The following is a 27,976-nucleotide window of genomic DNA, read 5'->3' on the forward strand; positions in this document are numbered from 1 at the left end:
AACTCTCTAGTTTGCTTGTGCAAATTTATCTTGTCATGCAAACATATATATTTCGAACTCACTGATAAACTAATTATCTTGAAATCAGCTCCATAAGTAATTTACTATGTGACAGGGTGTGTAAATGAGAGTTTCAATTGAATCCTCTCCAAAGCCATAGATGAAAGGAGTTTGGTTTGATAACCAGGAATACACTATACCTCCAACTGGGTAGCAACATTAGTCTTAATTTTTTGGTTCCTTTCCTCAATTTGTTCATATGAATATTCCAAAGCTTCTAAAGATATATGTTTTCTCCTTTAGGAATGGGGGATGAGGGTGCACATTTAGCTCCTCCTGTTTACAATTGAAACCCAATTTCAATGGAAGGATTTTCCCTAAAATATTCAAACTTTGTTCCTCCTTTTTGCACCTTTTTCCTCTTGCTGGCTTGAGAAATTTCTCCTTCTATGTTCATAATGTCTAGTCCTCTTTTTAACCCTTTTTCAGAAGGAAGGGGAGTTTCAACTTCCATACTGATTGAAATTTGGATTGCGACTCCATTTGCCAATTTCTCCCATTCAGGTTTTGGTTCATGGACATAAGGAGCATAAGCATTTTCTATTCTCCTCTTAGAAATGATCTGATGAGGATCATAAGACCACTTCTCTCTCAGCTGGAAATTCATACTCTATATAATTTTTCTACCTCCTCGTATGCATGTACGTTATTGACAATGAAAGGCCTAATAGTCTTGGGTAATTTTAACAAATGTCCTTTCTTGGCTGGGACAAAATGCATTTGATCAACATTTAGGCTCTGCCTAATGAATTCCAACGCAAATATTCTCATAGGCATAAACATCGAAAATCTATATGGAGGAACCTTTGTACCATATAATCTAATCTCTGTGTAATCCTCAAATGGAAACCAATCTCCAACCTTTAAATCTCTACTCATTTGCAACAAAGACTGAGCTTTTGGAAAAATTCTAGGAGGGGCAGCTTGTGTAGAAACTTTGAATAATATGACACATATTCATAGAGATTATCCTGATTATACACTTATAAGCAGAACATGCATAATACATAACCTCCTCTACGTTGATCATCAATTTACAGAAGCAAAAACATTCATAGGCGCACATAGAAGCATCAATCACACATATCAACACATTATTTTCCTGGGGAAAGCATCTTGCTAAAAACCCCAACTATCTGTATATTATATTGATTAAATCATGTAACAATACATAGTACAATACTCCTCACAAGTACTCAGTACTATCTCCACATGTTACACACAATACAACTCAGATCTGATCTCCAAATCTCCTCCACTGCTTTCCTGCCTCCACTGCACAATACCTGCAAGAGAATGAATGAGAATGGTTTACCAAACTCGTATTTAACCTCCAAAGAATCACTCACACTGGGAAAGATGTGAGCAGAGGCTATAATACTTGGTATTGGCCAATCCATTGGCATACTCAATCCCTTTGATTGTGTAAATCATCATGCACAACTATAGTCACAACTTATAGCAATCTAATCCTCTAACACCTATCCCTGCTGAACTGAACGTGCACTGACATGCAACTGAGTTAATTGATGTATTCTATAGTTGCATTATGAGTTAATAATTAGTTTAACAACTCATCATTAGTCTATTTGCAGTTAGACTAATTACAACTAGTTTAACCAAGTCAAACTGAACACAACTCCATTAACTCCACAATCAACTCCACCAAACTCAACCGATTGAGTTCTAACTGAAGTCATGCATGCAACAACTCAACTGACCCACAAAGAAAGCGTACTTCCTTATGACAGCTGCATGTGCCACATCTGTAGCTCAAACTGAAGTGCTCCAAGAGAATAAGATCAAGTTTATAGTCCAAATATTATTATGAGACAATAATATTTGACTTTTCTATTTTTGACAGCCAGTCTAAAAATAGACTTTGATCACTCCTGTTGTGATCACTCCTGTTGTGGTCACTCCTGCTGTGGTCACTCCTGCTGTGATCATCCCTGCTGTGGTCACTCCTGTTGTGATCATCCCTGCTGGGATCCAAAAATAGAACTTGCGCCATAATTTGCCTGCGGGCCCACTTAGTGAAGGCGACTCCTTTCCACTAAGCTCCATCATCTTGTTGCATTCTCAACAAGCATTTCTTGTTGCACACTTTTCAACACTCCCTATCAACAAGAAAGGCTTCCTCTCAAACCTGATCCTTAAACTCTGGAATGTTCTCCATGCAACACATCTGGCCGGTCCACTTGCTCTGTCATCAAAGTCTCTGACTGTTATTGCCTCTGTCGACTGAAAACTCTGCATCTTTGTGCTCTTCAGTATCTGACTGCTCTAGCCTCTGTCACTTTGATCTCTGACTGCATCTGTGCTGCTGCTAGTTCTATCTCCTAGCATTGCATCCGCACTGCACCTCCCAACTGACCTCCCTGTTGGGCTAGAAACACCCTCTGATGTTGAAGCTCTACCTGCTGCTGACAAGTGCTCCCTCTCTGACATCTGCACTACTGCAACATCTCCATGCATCTCGCACCATTGCACACCTCTCTGTGCCACCTAGCACTGTGCAAATCACTTGTGCCTCTCACATTGTTGTAGCCTACTGGCTATGCGCTGTCCTGGGATTCCCTGCACTATCGCTCTCTCTGTCGCTCCATCCGCATCTGTCTCTACCCAATAATTCAGTTCCTGCTACTACAAATCGGGGCTCCCGTAGCAAGGTCTCATCCAATAGGTTGGGTACCTCAAGGATCCTGCCCCTCCTCCTTGGGATGATTAATCCACATCACCCCACCTCCTACCTGGAGGTATGGTTGCATGCGATCCCTCAGCCCACCTGGCTCGAAGTTTCCCCTACTAGATGTCTCTGGATGAGTAGATGTCTCTACTCGATCTCCTCTCAGCTTCCCTTGTTGTGGCTCCTCCACAACCTCCTGAAGTTGCTGCACCAATCGTGCCTCCTCCACAATCGTCTGAGACTTCTTCTGGCTCTACATGTTGAGTGGTAATACACGCTCCCTCTCAACCACCAAGTCTCCATCAGTTGCCTCGCTGCTCAAGGCTTTGCATGCATCTTGAACCTCAAGAGCATACAGGTTCTTGACCCGTGAACCCTCCTCATGACAATGAAAGCATCGCACTTTCGATTTTTCAACCTTCTTCCCACCACTGGAAGAACTGGATTCAGAAAGAGAACCCTTCTCCTTCCCCTTCTTCACCTTACTCGCTAAGGCATAGTTCTCCTCATCCTGCATGGATGAAGAACCATATCTGGTGCTTCGTCTAATCTCCTCCTGCACAAGATCCGACCAAAGTCTCTCCCGTCCTTGCAGTTTCTCCCTTCCATTCACCGAGTCCTGGTAGCCATGCCAACTCTTAGGAAGGTCAAGGAGTGCTAGACTGACCATCCTCATCCGACAGTCACCCCCACACTTCCCAGCTCATCCCGACATTGGGTGAAATTCATGAGATACTGGGGCATACTGTCTCCATTCTCACACTTAATGTTTCTGAGTTTTATCTCTTACTTTGGAATTAAATTTGAATTCCACCAGCTCAAAAACTCAACCACTTCCGATCAAGAATTCGTGAGAACAAAGTATTTCTTGTACAAAGATTAACTATCTGGGCATTCACCGGATATCTCACCTTCCAAAAGAACGATGAATCTAGAGGCTACTTGGCTCGATTACAGACTCTGCCTGAAGAAATAAAATGTAAACACTTTCTGAATAATAGATCCGATGATCAATCCTCGCTTGATATCCTATAAAAATCTCTTCTACAAATCAAGCACCTCTGATACCATGTAGAAATTTTGAATAATATGACACATATTCATAGAGATTATCCTGATTATACACTTATAAGTGGAACATGCATAATACATAACCTCCTCTACGTTGATCATCAATTTATAGAAGCAGAAACATTCACAGGCGCACATAGAAGCATCAATCACACATATCAACACAATATTTCCTGGGGAAAGCATCTCTCTAAAAACCCCAACTATCTGTATATTATATGGATTGAATCATGTAACAATACATAGTACAATACTCCTCACAAGTACTCAGTACTATCTCCACATGTTACACATAATACAACTCAAATCTGATCTCCAAATCTCCTTCGCTGCTTGCCTGCCTCCACTGCACAATACCTGCAAGAGAATGAATGAGAATGGTTTACCAAACTCGTATTTAACCTCCAAATAATCACTCACACTGGGAAAGACGTGAGCAGAGGCTATAATATTTGGTATTGGCCAATTCATTGGCATACTCAATCCCTTTGATTGTGCAAATCATCATGCACAACTATAGTCACAACTTATAGCAATCTAATCCTCTAACACCTTTCCCTACTGAACTGAACATGCACTAACATGCAACTGAGTTAACTGATGTATTCTATAGTTGCATTATGAGCTAATAATTAGTTTAACAACTCATCATTAGTCTATTTGCAGTTAGACTAATTACAACTAGTTTAACCAAGTCAAACTGAACATAACTCCATTAACTCCACAATCAACTCCACCAAACTCAACCGATTGAGTTCTAACTGAAGTCATGCATGCAACAACTCAACTGACCCACAAAGAAAGCGCACTTCCTTCTGACAGTTGCATGTGCCACATCTATAGCTCAAACTGAAGTGCTCCAAGAGAATAAGATCAAGTTTATAGTCCAAATATTATTATGAGACAATAATATTTGACTTTTCTATTTTTGACAGCCAGTCTAAAAATAGACTTTGATCACTCCTGCTGTGATCACTCCTGCTGTGATCACTCCTGCTGTGGTCACTCCTGCTGTGGTCACTCCTGCTGTGGTCACTCCTGTTGTGATCATCCCTGTTGGGATCCAAAAATAGAATTTGCGCCATAATTTGCCTCCGGGCCCACTTAGTGAAGGCGACTCCTTTCCATTAAGCTCCATCATCTTGTTGCATTCTCAACAAGCATTTCTTGTTGCACACTTTTCAACAGCTTGTTAACAATTTTGTAAACAATTGACATGAAGGAAGAAAGGAAATAGGAGAAACCTTGATTATTTGGTTGAGCTCTGACAACATCAGTCCAATTCACAACTATTTGTTTATTCTTATTGGGATCTGAAACATTCAATCCTAGGTCCATAAATTTCTCAACATGTACATATAGAAAAAATATACTAAGAGAGAGGGAAATCTGAAACATCCAGTTATGTTGAAGTTAAGGAGTTGAGAATTGATGGTTTGCTCCCAAAATGCAGGAATATCTAGCACCACATTTGACTGCATCATCAAATGAAATAATCCTATGGCTTGACCATCTATCATTGATGCATCATCCCTTCCAAGAATCCTCATGATTACTTGAAAAATGGGTCCAACACCTTCAGCAAAGCAAGAAACAAGGAACTGGGTAGAATCTGAAGGTAAAACAATGTTTGGAAGCAAAATGGAAGCATACAATTTCCTAGAATCCTCTATTGACAGGTTCTAAAAAGTTGACAAAAGGGTTTCATTGGAAAATGAAAGATACTAATTAGACTATGGAAAGGCTAGGGCCTGATGGATTAGTAATGAAGAAACTTGGAAAATATTTTCCCCTAGGGAATTCATGATGAAACATCGTTGAGGGTACAAAGAGGAGGTTAACCAAGTGATAAATTCTGGAAATTGATAAGTTTGAGGGACAATTGCAGAGAATAGACCAGACTTGACCATTCTATCATAAAATTTTGACTTATTTTGGTTAGCTAGGACATTTTGGCGAAATTACATTAAGTTCACAGGGCAAACTGAATAAAAAATATCGTGTTCAATATCCATGAGGGGAATATGAGTGACAAAGCCTAAAAGGGTAACTTTCTTTGACATTTTAAACCTCTCTTATAAAATTGACAAAGTGGAAAATGCATTTAAATACCTAGTATACTTGGAGTGCCAAGATGGAAGCTTAGTATTTCCAGAGGGGGTTATTGTCGCCAAGAGAACGCAGTGAAAATGAGTAAATTGGGGGAAAAATGCGGTTTTACTGGAAAAAATGTGGGCAAAAAGGAATTAATTGAATGTGTACAAAACAATATGGACACACAACGTGGTAGATGACGTGGAAAGATGACATGGAGGGATTATGTGGAAGGATAGAGGGGTGATGTAGACATGACGTGGGTATGTTGACTACCACTCTCGCTTGCCATAGACCAGAGTGAAAACCACTTACTACTCACGGGGGCACCTGCGGTGGTAAGTGGTATCACCCTGTAGTGATGTCGGGGATGATCTCGATCGTTGATCTCCCGACGACGGTTTCCCACCAAACCGTTTACAAGGACACCCCTTAGTATAACAGTCGATTATGATGTGGTTTCAGGTTCCCTATGTGTGTTGGTCCCAATGATACTAACGCCATCAATATTAAGAATTGTGCTCTCTTTAACTTATCTGTTGCAGGAAAATGGTCCACCACCATATAAAATATTTAAAAATGTATTCACATAGTGGACTTGCACCACCTTGGACCAAAATTGGTTTCTCTTTTTTTTTAATAAAATTACATAAAACAATCCCAATGACATTTTGACATTTCTTTGTATTTTTCCTTTTTTTGGTATATATGGTTTTTAATGTTTGAAACAAAATGAAAACTAGCTACAACAATATAGATCAACTATATGTCATTTTATATACATGCACATAATCAATCTTCCTAAAACATGGTTGATCTTTGTGTGCCCTAGACCATTAAATTCCACAAGTAATTGTTAGATGTGCTTGAGTGTGGGTTGAGTAATTGCATTGTGGGAGAACTAATATGCATCTACAATTTATATCAAAAGAAAAAAGATGCATTGTAGATAATTGTAGAATTCATGTGTGATCATAATAAAGGCACAATAGAGGCATCATGTCACTATACTAGGGATATAAATATAAAGGGGTATAAAAAATGTTAATGAAAATATGTATACCTACATTATCTAGTGAAAGTACGGATTTTTTAAATTGGGAAGGTGTATTGGGTTTGTATTGGTAGGGGGCTAAATAAAGTGATTTTTAGAGGTATTTTCCCATATGTAATCAAATTAAGGGTATTGTTTAGTATGCCATAAACGCACATGCTATGTCAGAGGTTCATTAAGTGAAGCCCCCATGAGAAAAATAAACCCTATTAGTGTAAATTTCATATTTATAATTATAGTTTTAGCAGATTTGTTATGGTGAACTGTCTAGTTTAATATCCACGACAGTTTATAGATCATCCACCATCTTTAAATATGATTCCTTGTTATGCAACTAGATAAAAAATAGAAGAGAAGATAGTTCAACGACTTGAGAATTAGAATCTTTGAGGGGGAAACCTCATTTGCATCACATAAATGAACAAATATTGGATGATACAACTGACAAGACCTTATTTCTATATATAGGAGTCTAAGGGTCACAATATAATTAGAGCCTACATAACAATAATAATGTAAGGGCACAACAATAACAATATGGGGTTTACATTAACAATAACAATAAGGGGGCTACACTAGTATAATAGGAACCTAACATGCCCCTCTCCTTCAAAAAAGTGTTGTCCTCAATGCTTGAGTAGTTCTAGATGCTTCTGTATAAAATTCTCATCCTCCCATGTAGAATATTCAGTGGGTAAGTTCTTTCGCTTAATGATATACTTTGAAATTTATCGATTTCGTAGTTGTCAAGTTCTTGTTTCCATGATTGCTTCCAGCTCCAATATGATTTTGCCTTCTTCGTCAAGTTCTAGCAATATTGTTTGAATGGAGAGCTTGTCATTGATAACCTTCTTTAAGCATAAAACATGGAAAACTGGGTGTACTCGAGAAGATGCATACAACTCCAATTTGTATTCCATAGTACCAATCTTTTGCAACACCTTGTAAGGACCATAGTACTTGGGTGATAATTTATTATCCTTCTTAGCTTTCTTGCAGGACATTTGTTTGGATGGTTATATCTGTAAAAATACCCAGTCGCCTACATCAAAACTTCTTTCATTGCAATGTTGATCTTCTTGTTGTTTCATTCGATTTTGCGCTAGAGTGAGATTACCTTTTAAGAGTTGGAGAACTTGTTGTTGATGATCGATGTGATCTTCCACTGCTTGAACCTTAGAATTTTCTCTTAAAGATGACGTGATGGACGGTGGATGATATCCATAAAGTGCCATAATTGGGGTCATTTTTGCTGCAGTATGGAAGGAATTGTTATACCACCATTCAGCCATAGGTAACCACTTAACCCATTGTGTTTTTTTATCATATACAAAGCAACAAAGATGTGCTTCCAAAAATTTTCTCACTATCTCAGTTTTCCTGTCAGATTGAGGATGATAAGATGGGCTATGAGCTAATTGAGTACCAATACAAGAAAATAATTTCGTCCAAAAATTTCCAGTGAAAATGGGATCTCTATCACTTATAATAATCTTTGGGTTTCCATGTAGCTTTTGAATTGTTTCTGTAAATGTAGTAGCAAATGTATTAGCCTTAACAGCATGAGATAATGAAGAAAAGTGTGCATACTTGGTAAGTCTTTCAATTACCACCATGATGGCACTCTTTCCTTCAAACTTGGGTAAACTTGTGAGAAAATCCATTGAGACCTCCTCCCAATGCTGACCTGGAGGTTCTTCATTATCTCAACTTTGTTTTGTTGGAAAACCAAACATTCTGCCACAAACTTCTGAATAATAGATTTAAGGCTATCCCAAAAAAATCCTTCTTGACCATGTGGTAAGTTTTTAAAAATCTTGAGTGCCCTTCGAAGGGTGAGGTGTGCAATTCCAAAAAAATATTTTGTTTGAGTTGAAAATTATTACATAGATATAAACGATCTTTGTACCATAACGAATCATTTTTCTAGATAAATGTATTAGATGTATTGGGATCTTGCTGCAACTTTTGAATGAGTGTCCACACCTCTTTGTAATTCTTCCATTCATTCCTAGCTTCAATTAACCAATTATGTTGGATAATAGAAATGACAGAGCAATGCTTCCACATATGCATCCTTTCTTGAGAGTGCTACCAATTCTCTTTGTATCTTCATAATGTGCTACCAATTCTTTCGCAAAAATTGTCCAAGTGACAACTGACTTACGAGAACAAAGCCATCGATACCACATAAACAAATTTTGTTCTAAATATAAAGATGCAATGCATACCTTTTATGTGTACAACACACCATGTAGATCAAAGAAGTGCTCCATTATCCATGTTATCAGATCCTTGCCATCAAATTACCTCATGTCGATCTTTGGAATATGGTGGGTCTTAAAGCCAAAATTGGAGTCTTTAAAATTATAATTCATATTCCTTTTGTCCTCATCATGATTTTCATGGATTACTTTGTCACCATTAGGAAGCATTTCTTGCAATAAGTTTTTCAACCCTTCCAATTTGACATTCATCACGTCCATGTCTACTTTAAAAACTCCCATAGTTTCTTTTAAACCATCCTTCAAGCCTTCCATGTTTCCTTTTATTTTTTCTTCTAAACCATCCATCTTATCTTCTAGTTCATTTTTTGTTATTCTTTGCGAGAGCGAAATTTGTTGCACTTGGTCTCGTAATTTTGATATATCATGTTGCATTTCTTCCTCTTCTTCATGCATCATAATAGATATTTCTAGTTTGTTACTAGGTGTGCCCATTTTTTTTGTTTTGTTTCGAGGAATTTTTGTATAAAACAATGATATCTATGCTTCACTATGCCCTTTGAATCACTTCAAACTGATTTTTCAAACAAAAGTTATGCAAAATTTAAACAAATTGCACATCTTTTTCTTGCTTTTTAGGAGCTCTATATTGAAGTTGTTGTATCTCTGTAATTTCAGATCTCCAAGGTTTGAAATTTTGTCCCGTGACATCCCTATGAATCATATTTCCCATGCCAAAATTCAGACCAAGATTCGATTCTTCAAGAAAAAGTTATGCCCAATCTCCCATGATGAACTGATTATAGATTAGTTTAGTAGAGATAACTTGTACGGAATGTCACATGTCATTGTTTCAACATTTGGCCCTAAAAATGATATACGAAAAACTATAGTCTGTGCAATTTCAATCACTTTTCATGAAATTCAAATCTGATGCTCATAGAAAAAGTTATGACGATTTTCCCTAGGTCACCTATTTGATATTGAATTCTGGAGTCTGGAAAAACCCTAACTTATTCAAACCATATCTCAGAAATTATAGTGAACAGAGATAATAATAAAAAAAATTCACAAAGTTTACCAAGATTTCGGCTCTACGTGGTCGAAATTTTAGCTTTTGAAGCCTTGTAGAACAAAAGTTATAACGAAAATTCCAATATGTCATGTAAGCAGCGAAACCCTAGAATCCAAAGCTCTGAAACCAAATGTTATGCAACCAGATCACAAAATAGAAGAAAAGATAGTTCAACGACTTGAGAATTAGCCTCTTCAAGGGGGAAACCTCATTTACGTCACATAAATGAACAATTCTTGGACGATACAAATGACAAAACCTCCTTTCTATATATAGGAGTTTAAGGGGTCACAATATAATCAAAGCCTAGATAACAATAATAATGTAAGGGTACAACAATAAAAATAGTGGGCTTCTCCGGGGCACAACAATAACAATATGGAGGCTACATTAACAATAACAATAAGGGGGCTACACTAGTATTATAGGGACCTAACACTCTTGCTCATACTCCTATCATTTTATTTCCATTAGAAAGAACCATAAATAATATTGCCATAAATTACAAATATTCTTTTTCTCTTAATTTCAAAAAAGGAAGAAGAGAAAATGAAGATCTCCATTGGACAAGATAAAAATTACTTATCTTTGTAGTAGATGGCCTTTTCCATTAGAGATTCAAGTGCTCTCCAACTATAATGATTTGGTTCTAATGACTAATATAAAATATGTGATATGTGGTTATTATTTACTTTTGTGTCACTAATGTCTGCAACTACTTGCTTTTCCCCTTCTATTTTACCATGATCATCATCATGACCTCAATCAGTTAAAATTATATTAATAACAAGGTAAGTACATAAAAAGAGACTCAATGCAAAATAATTATAACATAAATGTGATGACCAATAGAATGTAAAAATAATGCTATTAATAATACAAAAATATTTATGATAGATTTTTTTCTAACATTATTTTGTTCAAAATTTAACTATTACATGTGCAAAACTATAGCCTTGGGTATGGTGTAAGTCTCAAGGAAACAAGGGGAGAGAAGGGAAGAGGGAAAAGTTAGAAGAGAAGAGAAGAGGGAAGAGATAGAAGTTTAAACATACATAAATTTCATATAGAAATTGATAAACATAAAGAAAATTCCATTAATGGTTACATAATCCATAAGAGCAGTGAATAGTAAGAAACTTATTTGCTAAATAAAGAATTCAACATACTAACAATGTTTTGATTTCAAAATCTTTGTGCTCCTATCTTTGATCTAGTTTACCACAACCGACATTCCATAAACACCTCTCCACCCACCTATATGCTTAATTGCACCATATCTTTTTGTTGTTGGCCACCCTTGAGCTTTCAATCAACTACCTTTGCTAGTGTCTAATTCCTTGTGTCCCAATAGTTTTGTAAAAACAAAGATGTCTTGCATCCTTCTCCTCATCGATTAAATATAATCCCTTTCACCCAAAAAAGGATGAAAGAACTCCATGGACATAATCCACTTGTTATTGTGCATGTTTATTTTTTTATATTAATCTTTTTCTTAATTAAGTTTTTCCATAATTTTATTATTATTATTCATTATGAAATAATTGTTTTATTTATTTATTATGATCTTTCACTTTATTTATTATTTGTTATTATTGATTGATTTATTTAATAATATGGGGCATTATAGGGAAGGAGAGGCAAAGGCGGAAGAGGAGGAGGGGAAGAATAAGAGGAATAGGGAGAAATTGAAGAAGAACAATGATGAGGAGCTGAAAAACAACATAGTAGAAGAATAAGAGGATAAGAAGAGAATAAGAAGGAAGAAGGAAGAAATAGGAGGAGACAAAATGTAAGAGAAAAGAGGATTTTGGAAAAAAGAGGAAAAAGGATTTAGCCAATAAATGAATGTGTAAATGGGGGAAAGTATGAAGAGGGAGAAGGAGGGGAGGAAAAAGAGAGGAAGAGGAGGAGGAGTTGAAAAAAAAGATCAGAAGAAGAAGAAGGAAGGAGCATAAGGAAGAAGTATTTTTGGAAAAAGAGGAAAATGACGGAGCATGAAGTGGAAGCAAGAAAAAGAAAGAAAGAGGAGGAAGCAATAATTGGGGAAAAGAGGAAGAGAAAGGAGAAGGAAGTGGAAACAAGAGAATAAATGGAGGAGGAAAAATAAGTGGGAAAATAAGAAGAGGAGGAGGATAAGAAGAGAATGGATAAGGAAGGAGATGGAGGACACAAATTGTAAGAGAAAGGAGGCGGAGGACAAAAAGTGTAAGAGGAAGAAGGAGGTTGGGGCATAAGAGAGAGCATAAGGAGGGTTTGTGGAAAATGACAAAGAGGAACGAGGATAAATAAGAAGAAAGGGAAAAATAGGAGGAAGAAGAGATAAATCCAATCCTCCCACATCCTACACATTTTTCATTTTGTATATAATATATTTAATTCTTTATTAGTAAAACTTTACGTAGGGAAAATTTATTAGCTTTTGGGGTTACTACAAAAGCGTTTTCACCTTGCTAACACACTGTTGTATCCTCTATTCCTTTGCAAATACTTCATGGACATATTTATGGCTCTATTTAACTGGATGCTTGACCTAGGTTAAAATGTCAGAATGACATCCTTAACCAGGAGTTTTTTTACCCTAATCAACATGAATATTAACCCATTGGGTGCACACATTGGAAGAGTCAATTTCTTGATCAAAGAAGGTACTTACATTGGAGGAGGAACATTAGGCACTTGGAGGAGGGAACTCGACCCTTGTAACTTGGGACCATGTGATATACAACTTGGAGGTTGGACACATGACTTGAGGATGCCTGGGTTGAGGAGCATACTCCACAAATTTTGTTGATGGACACATATACATATGATGAGGAGGAGCATTGGCAATTTGGGACTTTGTTTGCACACATGAGAGTAGTTATGGACATATGAGAGTAGAAATGGGCATATGAGTGGACATATGGCACACAATTAGATGTTATGAACATTGAATGAGGATACTTAGATAACAAATCATTATGGAGGAGGGAGCATTAGACTAACAACTTATTAGAGAGCGCACCATATTAGAGGAGGGGTGTTGAGCCCAATGAGGATTACGCTTAAAGGGTGTTTCACTTTGGGGGTTGACAAAACCCTAGTTTGACACATGTACATCCTTGTATTATGGAGTGCTCCATGTGGGGTTGCTTTGTCGATTATTTGTATGGCAGTTTGTCCTTATTTTATGTTAACATTTGTCTCATACACACACACTATATATATATATTTATATAATGAAGGAGAGAGCTCTCATATTCATTGTGATCAATGTACTCTATCTTTATACCTGCATTGGAGACATTAGGGTTCATGAGGAAACCCTAGGAGAAGACAAGGGGAGAGAAATATGCCTTGGATGTCAGGGAGAGATTATTCTTGTGTAATGACAATGCTTTCTCTAAGCATGTAATCCCTAAAGAAGAACATTACATTGAAGATGATGATGGTTAGATTACTCTTATTGTAGTGCTAGGTATTTTACCTTACTATAAGACATAGAGAATGAAGCTAGCTTCTTGCATGATTTTCAAGCCTTATTTGTGTGGGAAGTAAGGTTGGGAGGAGATCATGGATAGTTAAGATTGATGATTCTTGAGCCTAGTGTGATTTATTGCTTGTATTCTTATGTTCCATAGACATCTTAATGCTTGTGTTGATGCAAGAGTTTAGACCTAGGATTTGAGTTCTCAAATCTTATGGTGGATATGTAGATTGGGAGGCTAAAGACAAAGTTGTATTCCCCTATCCTTGTGTGATGCAACATGGCTATGGTTCACAAATCCTAAGAAATAAAAAATGCTAGAGTGGAGAGCTTGTGCGATACAAGCTTCTTAAAGCTAAGGAGGTCACGTTGGTGTTGATCATTGTCGTGGATCTTTGGTTGTGGCTAGGGATTTCATGGTTTTCCTTAACTATAAGCTATAGATTGTACCATCTTTGTATATGTGTCTATATATAGAGTTATTTATAAAAATATACTTTTATATTGTATAATTAATGAAAAGTTAAAAATTAAAAATAAAAAGATAATAAAAAAATTATAAAATTTTAACTTTTAAATATTGTATATATCAAATTCCTTTTTTAAATAAAGCTTATTAAATTTTTTATCCTCCTCCATAGTTTATCCTTTGGAATTACAATTTCATTTCCTTTTTTAAATAAAACTTATTAAAATTTTTATCATCCTCCATAGTTTATCCTTTGGAATTATAATTTCATTTCCTTTTGAGGAAAATCTTATAAAAATATCTTGAAAATTAAAAGCCACAATTCCTAATGATTGAGCCATTGAAGCCCTAATACAACATCAACATCACCCATTTGGGTTGCAATCATGGGACTATAAACCAAATACCTCCTCATATTCAACTTAATACTATGACACTTCCCTAAACAATTATGGTACACCCATCTGCGACCATTACTTGGAATTCTGGTGCCAAATATACAAATCAATTAAGATGTTTTGCCAATTTGTGATTGATGAAGTTATGGGTACTACATGAATCAATCAATATTGTTACCTTTTTATTTTTTATACATCCTTCTATCTTGAGGGTTTGTGGAGTATTGATGTCAGCCAATGCAAGACAAGATATTGTTGGATTAGTCTCTTCTAGCTCTAGATCTTGTGATGATTCCACTTGATCTTCTTCATATTTAAAGTCTTTGTAGAATAATTTCTTCTCAGTGCATTTAAGCCCCTTACTGTACTTGTTGTTACAATTGAAACACAATCCCTTTTATCTTCTTTCATCCATTTTCTAAGTCAATCTTGTTGGTTTAGGAGAGAGAGCATGATTTTCTCTATATTTATTAGTGATCAATTTTCTAGTGGTGATATTTTTACTTTCAACTTTCCTTACTAGACTAAAAGCATGCTCTAAAGATTTAGGTTCAAAGAGACAAACCGCATGTTGGGTGCTTTCCTTTAAAGTTCTCATAAATAGATCTAATAAATTATCCTCTGAAATGTTCTTTACCTTGAGACTCAACTTTTGGAATTTTTGAATGTTCTTTGTAACTGGACCTTTTTGTTGATGATTTACCAATTGAGCAAATATTGTATTGTTCTTGATATCCCCATAATATGCTACCAACTCCTTTGTAACAATCGACCAAGCTATAACAAAATCCTTTTTTCCTTTCACAAAACCTTTGATACGTCTTATTCTAAAAAAATGGATGCAATACTTCCCTTTTGTAAGGTTGGCAATTGGTGTTGATCAAAGTATTGCTCCATCTCAAATATCCATGTTATAAGATCATTACCATCAAACTTCCTCAGATCAATCTTTAAAATGTAATAGTTCCTTGGTGATAACTTGAATCCCTGTTGATGTGGACCTTGGATTGAAAGGTCTTGATTATGGTTCTATGATACAATATTTGTGCTCTCCAATTGTGATAAAATACTCTTCATATTTGTTGAATTTCCACAACACTCGAGAATCTAGTTTAGATCTTAAAGTCTCTAACAAAAACACACTCCCACAACAATACAACTTTGCACGACAAAATCTACACACATCAATGAACCAACTAGTGCACATGACAATTTTAACTTTTCAAACCCACTACATGTTATATTACAAACTAGAATACAATAGTCTTAGGGTTTCCATACCAAGGATCTTGGCCCTTACATACAACCATGATACAAGGACATAACTAGGGCTTGTTTTCAGTCACTTTGACTATTAATTTAACCTAAACAAGACACACTTGACCTACTTGATAATGTGGTGCCTTGTTTCTATTTTAGTCCATGTGCCCTAAACACATTTGCAAGTCCTTTACAACCTATCTAATATGCCACTATCACTGATCAATTCTCCTTTAGTGTCACTAAAATTTGGCTTATCGATCTGCCCACTAGTAGCCCTCCCACTCCATTAGGATGACTGCTCATTAAGTCTTTTGAAACTTCCCATAGTTCACCGAATTCTGCTCATCTACAACTCTTGAACCAGGGCTCCAACAATCAACCTCTTAACAGTGTATGGCTCTTTTCATGATCCTATACTTGAGGTCTTCAAAGTGCATATTGCAACGAAAATCCACTGTTCACAATTTCATTTGTAGACAATGTTCCCATCTTCCAGAACTGCCCACTTGTCAACCTTCTAGTCACTTTAGAGTGTTGATCTTAGGCTTACACATTTTCCATATCTCTGTGATACATTAGCTGCTACTTTCACTCTTCTTAGGGCTTTTAGATCTGCCCACTTGCAGTCATTCCTTAAATGATCTAGGGCTTCTTCATGCTGCCACCTAACAATGATTTGAGTCCTCTCGAAATCAATGTTCTTGAGTGCCACTTTCTTGTTGTCCAAACCTATGAACAAATCTCCAAACTTATCCATTAATCTTCCTTCTCTTACCTTCCTTCCTCTATGCCAAGAACTACTTACACTTATGTTTAACGAATTCATACTTATCTGTCTGAGCCAGGGTACTCACAACCCTCTTTGGGATCTATTAACACCTAGAAACCCCTGAACAATTACACTCAGGTTTGCGGCCCTCATGCATGGATAAACACGTGTCAAATCCATAACTAAGGTCTCATCCTTTTCATTCATGAACAAATCTGAGTGAGTGTTTATCCTCCTGGACAAACCCAACCTGGGGTAGTGCATTCTTGGGAGGAAGCCCTAGATAAAGGTCAAACAATTTCTGTCTTTAGCCCTTAGGATGACTCCTCCACCTCCTTGCATTCAATTAACATGAGGAACTAGATTAGGCACACCTTATTTCTAATGTCTTGCTATAGATTTTATGGCCACTGTTCTTGTGCATAGACCTTGAGTTTTTCGACCTCTTTTAGGGTACCTGTTCCATCTACATGTGTACCCTAAAATCGACCTCTAATGCTCCTTGTACATGTGAAAAACCCCCTCAGAAACCCTCTATGTTGGACCTTTAACTTGTGTGGATACTTCTGCAATAGATCAGGGATCTTGGTCTTCTAAGATAAAGCTTAGGCCTCTCCTTGACCTTGTTCTAAGGATCTCCATACCTACGGCCATATCTTGTGATGGTTTCACACCCTTATGCACATATATTCTCTTGCAAGCTCGGCCTACTGTTCCTCCTTCACGACCAAACCAAATATGGGGAGACAAAACCATCCTTGTGATTGTTCCACGCTTGGCTTGGCACCTCAGGTCTTCGACACCTTAGACTGCCCTCCTTCTCTTGATAAATGAACTTGAGATAATCCATATCTAGGCCTTCTCTAGCAGCCCTACTTGGCCTACTCAGTCGGCCTCTCTTGACTACATCTCGACCAACTTTTTTTTATCAAATTAGCTCCCTCTCACTTGAGCACATCTATCCTTTTCTTATGCCTCTTTAAATAACTTCTCCTCTAGTCTCTTAGGAACCCTATAGACTTAGGGTTTTGGTCCTCTTGACTTACGAAATAATAAATTTCTTTTTAGTTTTTAAACCCATTCTTGGGTATAAAAACCCTCCGATTGGGTTCTTTGCCCACAAAGCCTTTTGTGACCAAAATTCTCACAAACCTGACTCCTAGGCCTGTGGAGTACCACCCAAGCTACACAAATCAACAATATGTGATTGAGTCTCAACGCCATTCTTCCCCTTATTTTCATGATTTCATATGAGATTTTGTAATAAAATGTTTTGTATTTATTTCTTATTTTCATTCATCTTATTTTCCATTTCATACATCATCTTTTGTTCCATATTTCCAACTAATACTTTCACTAATGGCAATTCAACACTCATAGTATCATTTAATTTCTTAATTGACTTTCCAATATGGATAACTAGTATTTGAAGTCTTTTCTTTCTTCACGAGTCATGGGTGAGCCTTCGTTAGGTTTAATTGATGTAGTATTTTTCTATGGAGGCATGTTGGAAAATAATAATTGTACTCCTTTTTATCACAACTTTCAATTGTAGAAAATAAATAAATAAATTGGATCTTCTAATGAAAATTTAGTCATTTGCAAGTTATGTACCTTTAAAACCTTAATTTGGAGAATATCATAATGGTTGACCTTTTTCTTGATATATCACTTAGATTTGAGCCCATGTGAATTTAAAAATTTTGCCTGTAATACTCTGATAGTCTTCTCTACAATTCCATATGTTTGACTAGAAATTGATGTGCCAAGTGAAAGCTATGGTAACTTTCCCAAAACATGCTAATTTGTGGCCTCTTCTCACAAGTAAAATAATATAGCATGTCATGTGTCCAATTCTTCAAATATAATTATGAGATTTTTACCTGAGGTACTTCTATATGTCTCCTAAGATCTCTGAAGATTTGATAGTCTTAAAAGTTGTAGAAAATAAGTTATGGAAAAAATATCATGATGACTTGTTTTAAATAGATTTCAAGATTCTTCACAAACCCTAATTTCCATAAGTATATCTTAGAAAGTATGGTGAACCAAACTATGAAATTTTAACAAGATGTTGCACAATATCTTTCCTCAATATGGTCTAAATTTCACCATTTGAAATGTCTTAGAAAAAAGCTATAGCAAAAATGCCAAATTGAGTTGTTTGAAACTTATCTCAAGAGCATTTAGGAACCCTAAATTCCTCAGAGCATATCTAGAAAAGTGTAGTGAACCAATGACTGAAACATTAATTAGATGTTCCCTGAGATCTTGCCTCAACATGGTCCAAATTTCATCATCTAAGACATCCTAGAAAAAAGTTATAGCAAAAATCCTAAACTAAGTTGTTTGAAACTGATTTTAGGAGCATTCAAGAACCCTAACTTCCTCAAAGCATATCTGCAAAATTATAGCGAACCAAGTTCTAAAATTATAATCAAATGTTTCATGAGATTACTCCTTTATATGGTCTAAATTTCACTGTCTGAAACCTCCCAAAAAAACGTTATAGCAAAAATGAAGATGACTTGTTTGAAGCAACAAAACTCAAAGGTTGTATGTTTTGATACTGAATGTTATGAACCTTGCACCTTAAAAATGATATGAAACCAATAATTACAATACTCCTTCAAGGAGAAACCCCCCTTTACAATGAATACAATGTAAAAGACAATATTTGATGATCCTAAGACTAGGTCTCCTTACGATATATATATATATATATATATATATATATATGGGTACAATCATAATAAAATGGGACAATGAAAGGTTCTAGCCTACATAACCATATAATGATAAAAATTTAGTCATTCATTATCTAGGGCTTAATAAGGGGTTTTAGGGTTAACAACATACTTATATAGGGTTTAACATTAATGAAGATGATAGGAAAGGGTATATTTCCTTTAATACTGAGATTTTAGGCTATAAACTACTTTTAGATGTATTTTATCTCCCCCTATGACTCTTTGGAGATATTACAACCCAAAACCTCACATTCATAGAAACCCCCCTTTACAATGAATACAATGTAAAAGACAATATTTGATGATCCTAAGACTAGGTCTCCTTACGATATATATATATATATATATATGGGTACAATCATAATAAAATGGGACAATGAAAGGTTCTAGCCTACATAACCATATAATGATAAAAATTTAGTCATTCATTATCTAGGGCTTAATAAGGGGTTTTAGGGTTAACAACATACTTATATAGGGTTTAACATTAATGAAGATGATAGGAAAGGGTATATTTCCTTTAATACTGAGATTTTAGGCTATAAACTACTTTTAGATGTATTTTATCTCCCCCTATGACTCTTTGGAGATATTACAACCCAAAACCTCACATTCATATAACATAACATACATGACGAGTCTCAAAGAGTAGTTCTTTTTTATCCCATATCCAAAGATTTTCTGATTTATAATTGTTTCCAAGTCCATAATAAACTTTCCATCCTCCATTTGTTCTTTTCTCAATGCTATAATTTCAATTGAACTTTTGATGGATATCGATTCCAAAATATTTGTATGAAGGAACTTCTTCCAAGTTGTTGTTGTCATATATGAAAGTATCTTATGTGATCTTTCTAGATTTGGTTATCATGACTTTTGCTTAGTCAATTTTAACAGTGATACCCATCTTGGCAGAAAAAATCTTGAAAGACTATTTCTTGATTTGATTATCATAACTTTTACTTTGTGAATTTTAACAATGACACCCATCTTGGGCCCAAATTTTTTTGAAAAATTCTTAATTACTTGTCAAATCATAAAAGTTCCTTACCAAAAAACAATTTCATTAACCTAAAAAAAAATATAACTATACCATATACACCAACATAAACTTCATCTTCAAAACACTCTTCCAACCTTAAAACCAAAATAAACTTCATCTTCAAAACACTCTTCCAACCTTAAAAAAAAAAAGGAGGAGGGAAAAAAAAACAAAGAACACCCTTATTTAACTTCAACAGTTAATTTTTTCAAACCCGTCCTCAACAATACTTTAAATCCTTTAGTCCTAAATACATTGATGTTCAAATATTAATACAATAACCTAAATTAATAAAACATCACTATCACTTAATTAAAACAAATTATGCTCTATACCCTTTAGGAAAAATTACTCTACTCGAGCTCTGAAGATCTTTTACCATTACACCATAGTTTTATACCTCCAACCAGATGAGATTAGCTCGAATACTGTATTTATGCCTCCAACCAGATGAGATTAGATCGAATACCGTATGTGTCATTGCCCAGGATTTGTTGTTCCGACTGCCGACATAAACCCATAACCTATTTATTCTACTCCGTGGAAGCGTAAATTCTAATTTACTTTTGTACCAAAAATGTCAAAGGAGAAGGAACCTTGCAAACGACAGGCGTGTGACATCCAAGCTTGCCTAACAAAGAACAATTTCAATCCACAGAAGTAAGATCAGGCCCTTCATATTCATCTTTCTTTTGAGTTCCTGCAAATTTTTCTTCCACTGTTTGAAAACCTGACAAAACTGCTTTACAGAAGATGCTGGAATTATTCACTAATAGGAAATTGTATATATGCTTTGAGTCTTTCCAAAACTTAAGTGATATAGAAATATAGCCAAAACAGCCCAATGACATGGCGTGCTTAAAATTAATATGCCCCCGAAAATTAGCAGTCAAGATTCCAATAAAACTAGACACAGTTTAATGCTGGGGTGTGATGTTTTACTGTAATCCCGCTTCAGGCTTTTGTAAATAGTCCACAATTGAGCAATAGGTTCCTATACCAACATCCCTCAAGCCCATTATATTTCCAATGGAATGGCTTGCCAGAGCATATGTTGTTGAACCTTTCGGGTATGATTGATTTATTGTGAACGGATAGGAAAATTAATAAATGGTCATTGTGGACCTTCTAAATCAAAGTGAGAATCTGAATGCCTAATAAGCATGCAATTATCTTCGAGCTGAAGCTTCATTAACTTAAAATCGGAATCAAACCAAACGTTGAGGTTATTCTCTTCATCTTTAACCCAATAGCCTACAAGAATTTAGTATGTCGATAGCCTGTCCTTTAGATACTTGCAGATAAACTGACTGAATACTTGGTGACTTTTGGTGAAATTCACCAAAGTCATGGTCAACCTCACCAAAGCTTGTTTGAGTATTCACTTCTCAAGTAAAACTGCTTGTTTTTAGCTTGAAATGGCTACATTTGCCTGTTTCTTGGACGATTTGGTGAGTCTTGTAGTTATGCTTGAGGGTCACTTCCCTTTCCGGGGTATGGCAACTTAGGATTACACATCGTCCATTTCGAATAAAAGTTGAATGGACACTACGAAAAAATCTGATTGAATAAGGTTCCTTATGCCCCCAAATGAGGCCATATATTATATTATAGCTTGTAAGGAACTACAAAATCAGCTTCAAGTATCTTTCTCAAAAGCCTTTCATGTCAACTATACGCCAAACCAATTAAACTAGGCCAACTTTACATACTGTGTCACCATTTTCATAGCTGTAACTAGACTTCTAACTGTAGTTAGTCAGAATAGGCTAATCTTGTCGCAAAAAGACCTTCTTTCTAGTCACAACTTTGATAAGAGTCCTGTAGAAATTTGAGGAATGAGCAGAATTCTACCATAATTCAAGGCTTGTGCATGGTGCAACAATGACCTTAGGGGTTTTGCCCAATTTTGAATTGACCCAGATTCTCTCAAATTTGATCATAGTTCCAAATCGATGGTGACTCTAACTTTCTGTATCGTCAGATTTCAGCAACTGAAGGGAAGTTTGCTCCAAGATCAAATGGTTCCTGTTTAGTCAAGTGCAATGGCAATTGCATTATAACTAAATTACATCATCTTCTACTGCAGTAGCTTGTAGTTGACCTATTGGAGCTGCGAATAAAACATGGTGAAGGATTACCTCAAGTTTCAACTGCTCTTTGCCTGATGTGCATGTAGTTGAAGTGTCACACTTGCTTGAATTGTTATTATTTATGCTTGTTACAGGTTTTTAATAGTTGAATCGGTAAGGTCCTTTGCACTGTGCAGTACTCCTCTCATTTTATGCTGTTGTGTATATCCGAATTAGCTTTGTTGTGATTTGCGACTGGGCCAGAACACTATTGGGTTGGATCCATGAGCTTGAAGACATTGTTAGAAATTCTTTAATTATTGGATTGTAACTTCAATTTGGACAGAATTTTTGACAGAAGCCCTGAATCCTTCTCTCTATGTTGTACGGTGTACCTAATGTATTTGCCATTCCAATGAATCTCCTTTCGAACTTATAATGTCTTTCTTGCTTAACATGCAAAATGGTCGAAACTGCATGATGCAAAGTATCACTCCCACTCCCTGATGATATTTTAACATAAATGCTACATGTCTTATAAATAGTTGGGAACTTGGATAAGGAAAGTGTTATTGCCTAATTAGAACGATGTTTCTTTAGGGTGATTAGTTCAGGGTTAGGGTATCTTACTTAAGTATACATGGTTTTAGCAAAGTTATAGCTGCTACGACTGGCATGTTTCAGTGGTTGTATGGTTGCTTTCTGAGGGTCCGTATTGTTGAAAAGTGTAACTAGGTTTCGGTCTTCGTAATTATCTTTGTGCTTGTATCAATTTGTATTTTAGGTAAAAGCGAAAAGAAGAAAAAGAAAATTTATATTATTATTATTCTTCTTAGTCAAGCATGTTCTTCATGCTTCTAGGATTTGTTGAGTCAAAGTCCTATTTGGACTTCTTGTAAAGAAAGAGGAAAAGGAATTTTCAAAATATAATTTTGGGTCAATTCACCTCAAGAAGCCAAGTCGACCCTCCTAAATGGCAATTCGACTCACCCAACAGATGTGTCTTTTCGCAAGTTAGAACAACTATATATTGGCATACATCCTCCTCCAATTTGGCAAGCAATTCGGTGATCTCTGTGATGAGTTCTGAGGTAAAAAGGCGCGAAATTCAGAGGCTACCTCTTTGTGAAGGAGTGCGAGTTCTTGAGACTATACTTCTGCAACAGAAATGCAAGTTTCCTGGTTATATGTCTAAGATAATCCTCCCTTTCTGTGATCTGAGATAGTGCAAATTCTTCTGTGATAGAAGATCTGAAACATATGCGGGTTTCCTGTGATAGAAGATCTGAAACATATGTGAGCTTCCTGTGGTATATGAGTTACTGTGGCTGAGATTGGTGTGATCTCCTATGACTGAAATTGATGGATTATATCATGATGAAGCAGAATTTGGAGGGCTTGACTTGGCTTCTTGGAGGTTGGATTTGGGTCTTGGATTTCTCACTTTGATCTGATTCTATAAGAAGAGGAGATTTTCTGGGTTTTCCCCCTTGTGGGGTTTTGGCCTTGGCTTGGAGAGCCTACATCTTGTGTTCTTTGTTTCTTGTGATCTTCTTGATTTATATTTTGGTAATTGCTTGATGAAATAAGAGAACACAATAATAATAATAAAACCAACAAATTCACAAGTAATTACCATGAATGAGAAATCAACCCTAGTACATAAGCCTATTGATGTCTCAACATGGTATCAGAGCTAAGGTTTGAAGAAGAAGGCCTGAAGATGGCATTTGGATTGTTATCAAAGATTCGAAGACTGGCACATTCATGAAGGTCTTTAGATCTCTCTCTGTGGTTTTTATTGGATGAATTTATGTGGTTTTTGTACTGTAGCTTCTATCTCTGTGGATTGAACAAGATTCTGGGCATATAAATGACCTTCTATCTTTGTGTTACAAAGATCTTACCTCCGTGATGTGAAGAAGACCCAGATCTCTGAAAATTAATCTCTGATGCAAAGATCTGTTGTATATTTTTGTGGCTCGCTTGTTCTTCTTTGGTCCGTATTCTACACAATGGTTCGCACTCTACAAATGTTCAGTGGCTTGGATCTTCCTTTCTGTGGCTTGATATACAGTGGCTCAGATCTTCTTTTAATATACAGAGGATCGTATTAATATACAATGGTTCGATCTTTATGGCTTGTATACATTGTTGAAGCTCGCAAATGTCCCTATGATCACATCTCTGTGGTTCTTGCATTTGTGTTTGACAGTGACACTGTGGCTCGATATATATTATAATGACATTACATTACCATGGCTTGTATTTGTTACACAATCTAAAAGCTCACATTCGATACACAGTTTTATGGATCGATTATAGTGGCTCATTATATTATAGTGGAGGCTCACTATCTCTGTGGCCTGTTATTTCAATGACTCCCATTTTCAATGGTTTGATACTCTGTGGTTCACATTCGTAATGGCTCACATATGGTTTTTTTGTATGACTTAATCTGTGTAGCTCGCATTCATTTGCTAAGAGTTGATGATAACAATAATATTTAGCAATGATTATGACAATACCCTATGGCAGAGTAACTTTGACATTACTAGTGATTCCCACGTTGCTTAAGCAGAGATCTGATAGCTATGTGTGGTACCTATTACAGTGTTTATAACCGTGATAACATGACAGTGAGAGAGTAATCTATATGACAACGAGATCATAACCTTCAAGACAGCAAGATTATAACCTACATGATAGTGAGACAGTGAATTATGGCAATTGTATGACTGTGACTGTTGAAATGATATAGTAGTAATTATAGAAGTGACACTTTACAGGACTCTTGATGACAATAATGTTCTCAAACCTATGATATGACAGTAATAGATTGTGAAGTATTCTCATTGTGACAACATCTCTATGACAAATGAAGCAGCCTTGAGACTTTGCTTCTACACAATGGATTTCACCATGAAGCCAACCTGTTTAGAAGGAACCAAAACTCTAAACTAGAAGTACTTGGGGCACATCTCTGAGGCACAAATGGACCGAGACTTTGTGAATTATGATGCAACAAGGATTGTATCAAGTTTGATGAGAGAAGGACGAAATAAAAGCTTCTTATCCATGCAACAAAATTTGATTAATCTCTTGAAGAATAGACCTGTAACATTTGGAAGAGACTGAAATTATAAAACCTACTTAAGTATTCGTAATGTAACAAGGATTGTATCAAGTTTGATAAGAGAAGGACGAAATAAAAGCTTGTTAACCATGCAACAAAATTTGATCAATCTCTTGAAGAATAGATCTGTAACATTTGGAAGAGACTGAAATTATAAAACCTACTTAAGTAGTCGTACTACCCATAACTTGCTGCCTACACGTAAGGATTAACCACATCCATGAAGCTGATCCATTTGATACTGAAGCTTAAAAATGAAGAACACCTCTGTGCTTGGAGTGCGAAGATTTGAGTGCATTGTTCAAACTCCTGAAAGACCATATGACGATCTAGTGATAGTAGTATGATCAGAGTTAGGAAAGGCATGATCCCTTGAAGAAAAGACAATAGTGGAGATCAGGTAAGGTGATTAAGGTATGTATAATTTCTATATGCATTTATGACCTATGTTGTTCACTTTTGCACACACACACACACACATATCTATATATATATATATATATATATTAAAGACTGTTGATAAGAGTTCATCACACATGAAGGCTTGGTCTTGTAGGCAAGAAATAGATCAAAGGTATGACAATATTATCATTAGGGTTTTGCAACATACTTGTAGAAGTCTTACAAGTCTTGGTGACTATGGAGGATCTAGGGTTCATAAACCCTAGCTGAGATTTGGATTAGAAAACCCTAGAACAAAAACCCTAACTAAATGTTTCTGCGATAAAAAGAACCTAGCTTTTGAGTTTGACAGGAACGACATCATGGTGTTATAGAGACAAGGTTGGTGAATAGGTTCAAGATTAAGAGGGAGCTAATCCTTCTCAAAAGATAAGTACTCTATATCTCCTTGTTTGTTATATTTATGCCTTGTCCTTTTTTGTTCTTTCATGATCTTCTAACAAAGGTTGCAGGTCAAGATAAGTTCTTTCTAAAGCTTGACTAGTAGAAGGAAGAAGTGGAAGAACGTGGCAAAAGAAGAAGAGAACAATTTGAAGCTTGCATCAAGGAAGTCAATTAGAGGACAAGATGTTCACTCACCTCAGATGGAAAGACTCAAGGATTGATTGAGGATGAGCAGTGCAGGAACAACAGTGCAGGCAGGAGCCCTAGTTTAGGACAGAGGTGGAGCAACCAAAAGAGTAGGAGTTAGGAGGGTTGCAGTGGCTTGCTCCTAGCCCTAAGTGCAGGTCATTGAAGTTGTTAGAAGAGGCAGAAATTAGGTGAGCTCAGGATTGATTCTTGAAGGACGAAGAAAGGAAGTCAAGAGCGCAGATCACATCAGCCCATGTTCATTGTTGAAGAAGAACGTTTGACAATTATAGGTGGCAACCCTCCATGCCCTAAGTGTGTCTTCATTAGGCAACACAGGAAGACACTAGTGGAAGAAAGTCCCTAAGAGTTGTGTCCTTGAAGGACTAAGGAGCAATTAGTTGGGCAAGAAGTCCCAAAGGAGCTGAGGAGCAGCAGTGGGTAGTTGAGAGTTGTTCACAAACGAAGTTGTGAACAACTTGATAGGAGTCTCAATGTGTTGATGCGTTGAAGGACTAACAATCAACTAGAGAGCAGTTGAAGCCAAGTTTAGTGACCTAATGGAGCTGGTTCATTGACAGAGGTAGATTGGTGTTGCTGCAAAACGGGAGCAAAGGACCCGCAGATGTTTAGGTTACAACCATGGCAGTTGTGATTGCATGCTACATCAACTAGACGGTTAGTGTATCTTGTTCTGGCAGTTTGGTTTTCATAGGTGTTTGACAACAAGCCCTAGTTTGTATCTTGTACTTGTGGATGTATGAGGGCCATTATCCCTATTACGGGAGCCCTAGACAATTGTATTATCAATTTGTTAATATAACAAAGATGGGTTGAAATTTTTAAAAAATTGTCATGTGCGCTAGTTGATTCACTGATGTGTACTTTTTCGCTGTGCAAAGTAGGATAAGTTGAGGCATTTGAGTTGGTTATGTCAGATATTTTAAGACACTAACCCAAATTCTCACATGCCATGGAAATTCACCAGACAAATCAAAGAGGATTGAAGTTGAAGGGCAGAAGATTGACTTGACAAGAGGGCTAGCCGAGTAGATCTATAGCATTTATCTCTCTCTCTCTTGACTTTGCATGTGTGAATTTTTGGGCAGCAGGGTGAACTCCTGGGCAACATGACTGAAATTCTAGGTAGCAGGTCGAACTTTTGGGCAGCGCAACCACAATTCTGGATAGATTGTTCTGGGTAATAGGGTTGAGTTCTAGGCATATTCAAGGAAGGCCGATATTCGGCCTAGGCAGATCAAAGAGGGCCAAAGTTGAAGGGTAGAAATTGACTTGACAAGAGGGTTG

At 36.4% G+C, this 27,976-nt stretch overlaps 1 protein-coding gene across 1 annotated transcript in view; it reads left to right on the forward strand.

The window, feature by feature from the left end:
- Positions 1 to 20,825: 20,825 nt before the first annotated feature.
- The window catches only part of LOC149216136 (Cox19 family protein (CHCH motif)), a 39,687-nt gene continuing 32,536 nt past the window's right edge, over positions 20,826 to 27,976 (forward strand). The window contains exon 1 of the mRNA XM_089392710.1: positions 20,826 to 21,088. Within this exon, the coding sequence (XP_089248836.1) occupies positions 21,006 to 21,088 (83 nt within the window). The 5' untranslated portion in view covers positions 20,826 to 21,005. The remainder of the gene's footprint in view (positions 21,089 to 27,976) is intronic.

This window comes from Pinus tabuliformis, chromosome 1_1 (genome assembly GCF_031772625.1).
Source record: "Pinus tabuliformis cultivar Carrire ecotype Pingquan chromosome 1_1, CPIR1, whole genome shotgun sequence".
NCBI classification, from domain to species: Eukaryota; Viridiplantae; Streptophyta; class Pinopsida; order Pinales; family Pinaceae; genus Pinus; species Pinus tabuliformis.